Source organism: Lactuca sativa, chromosome 8 (assembly GCF_002870075.4).
Source record: "Lactuca sativa cultivar Salinas chromosome 8, Lsat_Salinas_v11, whole genome shotgun sequence".
In the NCBI taxonomy this organism is placed as follows: domain Eukaryota; kingdom Viridiplantae; phylum Streptophyta; class Magnoliopsida; order Asterales; family Asteraceae; genus Lactuca; species Lactuca sativa.
Window position 1 is genome coordinate 142277396 of NC_056630.2, and position 6740 is coordinate 142284135.

At 38.4% G+C, this 6740-nt stretch overlaps 1 protein-coding gene and 1 non-coding gene across 2 annotated transcripts; both read right to left on the reverse strand.

Moving 5' to 3' along the window:
• Positions 1–1000: 1000 nt before the first annotated feature.
• TRNAN-GUU (transfer RNA asparagine (anticodon GUU)) lies at positions 1001–1074 on the reverse strand. The gene has a single exon. It is a non-coding gene; the product is annotated as a tRNA-Asn (tRNA).
• Positions 1075–1127: 53 nt separating this feature from the next.
• Positions 1128–2924, reverse strand: LOC111918333 (11S globulin seed storage protein 2). Its single transcript, XM_023914010.2, has 3 exons — positions 2591–2924; positions 2224–2522; positions 1128–2113 (listed from the first exon to the last, which is right to left on the reverse strand). Exons 1-3 carry the CDS (start codon positions 2883–2885, stop codon positions 1259–1261), a joined length of 1449 nt encoding a protein of 482 aa, XP_023769778.1. The 5' UTR covers positions 2886–2924; the 3' UTR covers positions 1128–1258.
• Between the last annotated feature and the right edge of the window lie 3816 nt (positions 2925–6740).

Here is a 6740-nt window from a genome sequence, read left to right on the forward strand (position 1 = left end):
ACCGCCGTCAAGGTTTTTGAATTCCGAAATCGTCGGACACTTGGTTTTTTGTTATGCTTAGCCATCATTATTCCAAGAATAACATATTACTGTGGAAGTGCACCGAATTTTAATCAACACAAACGTAGATGTAATCACAATCAAGTTATCTTGTTATCGACATGCCATCATAATGTATGATGATTTTGCGATTCTAAAAAGAAATTCATCAACTGGCCACAGGTATATTAACGAAATTTTAGAACGAAACGTTAACACAAACAAGGACATCAAGTATCAACATGTTTCCAACTTCCATTATATGAAATTATAAATATACAAAAATGATATTTTATAATATTACTAGTTAAAGTTACTCAACACAACTTACAGCGTTACACAACAATGAATTTATAGTATCTGCATGCATAGAGAATGGGCTTTGGCCCACTCCCGCCTTTATATTTTTTAAATCCGTTAAACTTATGTAAATAACAACTAAGAGCATCTACAGAAAAATTTAATGGAAGAGCGTTACAATGAAAATTTTAATGAAAGATTTGCTTACTTGTCATTTAATACATTTAACAGATACGACTCTATTATTATGAAATGTGAATATTCAATGAATTTGAAGATTAATGGTTACTGAACTCTTTAATAAAAAATATTAAATCTTTAAATAAATATTTTTTAATATGTTTTATTGAATTTGTAGAGAAAAAGAAAAGTCTTTAAATTTTTAAATAAATATTTTTTAATATATTTTATTAAATTTATAGAGTTTAATGCATTGCGGGATAAAAATTAATAGAATTATATGAAATAATAAATAATGATGTCACACTTTATTAAAGTCTAAAGGATAGGATGCCCTAAGCCATATATCAATTTGGACCATCCAAACCCGGTCTCATCTGATATTACCCGAATCGCTAATGAATGACATAAAATACAAAAAGAATAATGAATGACATTACCCGAATCGCTAATGAATGACATAAAATACAAAAAGAATAATCGCTAGAAGGAGGGGTTGAACCTCCGACCTTGTGGTTAACAGCCACACGCTCTAACCAACTGAGCTATTCCAGCTTTTTGTTTAGATGTTACTTGTATATAATAAAACCATTTTAAAACACAAAATGTGTCGCAAACAAAACTTTGATAATTTAGAGGCCAAACTTTATTCACAAAACGTTACATCTGACCTTATTGATACATGTTTATTCCCGTACACATAAAAACATTGGAAAAACACACCATTTCCTCTCTGAACCTAAGACCTTTGGGTGGTTCTCTGCGGTGACAAGAGCATACTTTCAGTCTCCCTGTTGGTTTTCAAGTTCTGAGCCTGGGTAGGCGATACATCATAGGAGGCAGTGATCACTTCAAGTGGCATCGCTCGGAACACCGAGGTGTACCCTGCAAGCGGGCTCTTCATCGGAGACTTGTTGGTCTTGAATGCCACCCACTCGAACCCGTTTTGTCCAGCTCTTGATACAGCCGCAAAGAACTGTGGGACGACGAATATGTCACCTTTGTTCACCTGTTCATCAAACACCGCTTCACCGTTGTTCGAAACGATCTGGACATGTGCATCGCCTCTAAGCACGTACACGACTACGTGGCTGTTTATCGGCCAGTGTGGCGTGAACAACGCATTCTGTTGGAGGTGTCCTTTCTCAGCACTCAGGTCCAACAAAGAAAGAATCGGCAGTTTGTGTTCGTTGACGGTGTTCAGTTTTCCGGCTTGCCGGGAAAAGATGTCCGCCTCTCTCTGGTTGTCCAAATTGTACAGTAGTTTGGCACTGCATATGGTTTCTTCAAGGCCGTTAGCGGCTCCTCCGCCTTGTCGTCGTTCAAATGGAGATTGTCGTTCTTGTTCTTCGTCGGGGGTGACGAATTGCATGGGCTGTTGGACTTTAACGATGAACCCACGGTTACCTGGCTCCTGCATCGACCTTACAATTTCTGGGTCAGTGTTGAATGCCTCCGCTAGTAATTCAGTGTCGAAGCCGGCGAAAATGTTCAAGAAATCGAAGCTCCCACCCTGTTGCTGCTGCGTGCGTGTTGGGTGCCTCTGTCCTTGAACGCTTTGGCTTGAAGTACTCCCTCCGGCGAGGAAAAATGACTGCCGGAAAGAAACACCAATTAATGGTTAGTTAGCTGCTTGTTAACAAATTAAAAAGAATGAGGCTTTTTGGCTTTGGCTCCTTCAATGGTTAATTATCAGGTACGTACCCTAGGTTGCATGTCGAGTTGGTTGGCGGGGTTATTGACATCATTGATGGAGATTGACACCACTTCTTGGTTCCCGTCGTTGTAGGTCCAGTAGACGGCACCGGCGGGAATGGCGATGATGTCTCCACGACGGAATCGTCGTACTTTCTGGTGGGAGTCTGTTGACATATCAAAAACTTGTTGTTCTTCTTGTCCTTGTTGGCCCATTTTGCGAGGCCATTCTTGCTGTTGTTGTCCTACTACTCCGGTGTCAAATGTCTCAGCACATCCCGGAAAGTGTACTCCGATAATCCCTTCACCTGCATGCACCATGGATTCATATCAACACTCGATAATTAATTGCGAAGTATTTTCTATTAAAGAATACCTTCTTCAATAAAGACAATTCTAGGGAAAGGATGAAAGCTAGGAAGAAAAAGAGCGTTCGGTTGGATAGTCTTTCTCATGGGAGCAACTCCGACACACTGAAACTGTTCATCATTTACATCCCATGTTTCGATAGAACCACCTTCGAACTCAAGGCGTTGAGCAGGTTGGGTAGCGGAGAGTCGCTGGAGGTTGCAGAACTCAGGGCCGCCGAGGCGTGGGGAGCGTGTGGTGGCAAGAGCGGTGGTGCCAAGGAGGCAGAGAAAGAAGCCTAACACTAGTTTTCGAGCAACCATTGCGAGAGGAGGAGTCCGAAAACAGAAGTGATATGATGCGAGGTTAAGGGGAGAATGTCCGGGTGGATTTATAGGGTAAGTGAACTAGGGGTCATGCTGTGCATCGATAAATGTCACTTTGCCCAGGTGATGACGGAGTTGTTTGGGGTAGCGGTGGCTTCAACGTGGTGGTGCATGGCATGACGTGTACATACACTTGGCAAGATTGTTCTCCGTGTTTGGACAACTCGGCCAAGTATTTTAGCCAACAGGAAAAGTTCAGAGGATTCCTGTTTTCCATTTTCAATCAAAACTTGCAGGTAGAATGCTTGATTTTGTGTATTATTTAATAGTTAAATATTCTAACACATACTAATCAAGTCTTAAATACCCTGTATAAAACAAGAGTATATATGTTTCATATCTTTGATAGGATCCAATTAAAAGATTAATGTTTACGGTATAATATTACTCCACAAGGCAAAAGTTATATAGGAGTGTTTAAATAAGACAAAAGAATACGTTGAGATAGGGAGACCGGAGACGCATTGCTAGCAAAACATTTCGAGTACAGCAAAAATATAGTATTTTAAATGCAAAATAGATGGAAAATTTCATTATATATTTTTTTAAATTAAAAAAAAAATAAGAGAAGTAAGGTTTTTCATATTAGGTGTAATAAGACAGAAGGTTTTTTCTCATATGTTTATGCATGTATATATTTTTCTAATAAATATTGCACTAAAGTTTATGAAAATATTTCAGTATATTTATCAATCAATTAAAATCAAAGATGCTTGTAAAGAGTTCCTAGATTTGAGCCTAGCTAAACCATTTTTTCTTTGGTTGGCTGGTTTCAAGCCTGACTTCTATTTCTGATGGTGGAGCTGGTAACTTGTCTTTCGTCATCGTCCTCTGTGGGTTAGAAAACGAGTCTCCACAAAAAAGCCCTAAACTCTTGCATTTTGCTCTTCATCGGAGACCTAAAATCAAGGTTGTAAAAATCGTTTGACAGTAGCTCGACGATCGGCTGACAATAAACGATTAATCGTACTAGACAGTGATTAATCGGGAACCTAAATTATTAATAAAATTATTTAAAAAATTAAGATTTCCTAAAAGATTAAGTATTTGAAAATTTAAAATTTTAGAATTTTGAAATTTTGAAAATTTTAGTATAATATTTTAAAATTTGAAAATTTGAAAATTTGATGTAATATTTGGAAATTAAAAATTTTGAATTTTTTAAATATTTCCCACCTATGACCGTGGAGGACCCAAGTCTGAATTTGATCAATTTTGATAATTTCTACCAAACACCCTAATCGTAATTGGTTCAAGGCTGCTAAACAATTAATCGGTTGCCAACACTGATTTCTGCAACACTACCTAAAATCGACCGACTCTTTTTCTCCCTTCGACATCAGAGACACCCAAATCGCTCATCGGTGACACTTTGTTTGCCCACGACCTGGAATTGATTTCATTCCGCCACAGAGGCTTCTTCCTTGCTTTTAGCCGTTTATTGGCTTCTCCTTCTCCACCGCCTTTCATCGTTCAATAAAATGCAAGAACACTTTGGTACCTAATTGGATGTCGTTATGTAATTTTTTTCTGCATTTAATGTCGTTACGTATAAGTTTTTTGCACCAAAAAAGTATTGATTAAAAAAAAAAGAAATGAAAAATAATATTACCGATGGCATATACTATTACCGGCGACAGGGTCACTGCCGGTGACACTTATCTTTAGTGGTGACACTTTGAGCAATAGGGACAAGGTAGTACCAACGACTTTTTAGAGGCTACGTGTCACCACTATTTCCTTTACTGGCGACAAATCAAACTTTTATAGGTGAATTTTGTCGCCGCTAATGCCTCTTTTTCTTGTAGTGTATTCACTGTCAACACATTACATGGGTACCATGTTATATTTAAATGTAGCTAAATGATCAATTTTTTGTACAATGGATCCAACGGAAGAGAACACATGCACGACACAAACAAAAAACGATAAATATAAATACATATCCAATAAACACAAAAGATTCTTCCAAAATTTTCATCTAGGATCGACAACTCCTTTTGATTTGAAAGAGTTGCGGAATTTGTTCCCAAAAACAAAGTATGATAAAACAATGTTTACCAAAGCATTTCATAAAAGAAATGTATTTTCATTATATAATCAAAACTCGGGATGTCATGTTCCGATACAGACCATAAAGCATAAACGATAACATTACAAGTCATTCAACAAATATATACATATACAGACTTGTAAACAAAACAACTTGATGGTTCATCCATCTTATGCCCTTGCGCCACTTCCTGTAATACAAATAAAACTGAGTGGGTCAGGCTTGGGAGCCTGGTGAGCATATAGGGTTTTCAACCCACAATAAATAATTAAATTAATTTTCATCAACCAACAATAACCCAATTACCCATTCCCGTTATTCTCACTTTATGTCCCTAAAACAACTAACACAAGGGACCTAGTCTAAGAATATTTCATCGGGGCGACAACACATGCTTCGGGGGTTCCTCAGCAATATAAGTCAAATAAGGCAACCATGAGGGGGATGGAGTACAACGAATGAACACCCAAGTTCATTAACACCTACAGGTGGCGAACCTGCTAGCGTTCCACAGGACTGTCTAGAAAAGTCTGTGGTCGTCATCTAAACTCCGCTAGATGACTGAACCAAAACAACAACGAGGCCTCTCATCTGTTTATTACACACCAACTATCTACCCATGTTCTACCCAACATATTAGTAGATAAAAATATACATTTTTATACATAGTTTAAAAACATGTATAGCATGCTTTAATCAATACATATTCCACGTAATAGATGAGGCACACACACATAACACGTATTTCATAGAGAATGAATCATATCTATGTGATAAAAGAAAGTGAATACACATTCACACACATAACCACAAAATTATACACATAACAGGTATTTCGTATAAAATACTTCATAATTATGCGTTAGAAGAAAGTAACCACACACTCACCCAAACATATACTTAATACATTCAAACAATACTTGTATTATACTCGTGTTTATGAAAGGGACTATACACTCACTTGATCAGAAGATGATCGGACAGCACTACGACTTATAGAAGTAGTATTCTTCGGTAGATCTGGAAGATCTCCACAAAAATCGAACTTCTCGCGGGCAGAGCTTCGTCTTGGGAATCGTACTTCTCGGGATCTTCAGGACCTCGGGACTTGCTTCGGGGCTCGGGAATGATACCGGGGCTTCGGGGTACTTCTGGCACGCAAAACGATGCAAAACGGGAGAGAGAAGAGAGAAAAAGAGCAAATGAGCCGGCTGCCCTCGCATCCTATTTATAGGAGGCTGGAGCCTCGGAGTACGCTGGGCGTACAGCAGTACGCGGGGAGTACGCGTCCGAATCGTCATGGCATGCTTCATCCGAAGAACTCGAGTGCGAGGTGCGTCATGTTTCGCGGTACGCTGGGCGTATGCCAGTACGCTGAACGTACTTCGGATCAGATCGGTGACTCCTTCGGATATACATCCGAATTTTATAATTAATTTTAAATATTAATTATTTAATAAAATTCGGAAATTCATATCTTCTTCATACGAACTCCGTTTTCGATGTTCTTTATATCCACACGTAGGTGAGACTACGCTCTACAACTTTCGTTTAGACTCCGTCGGCTAATTTTGACTTTATTTTTATTAATTATTTTTAGTAGGCCGGGACAGAAAAACTTCGTTATAAATTCATAACTTCTTCGTTTGACGTCCGTTCTTGACTAACTTTTCATCGCTTCGATACCAACAACGAGATCTTCGATTCTCGTTTAGATTGATTCGACTAAAAACCCCTCA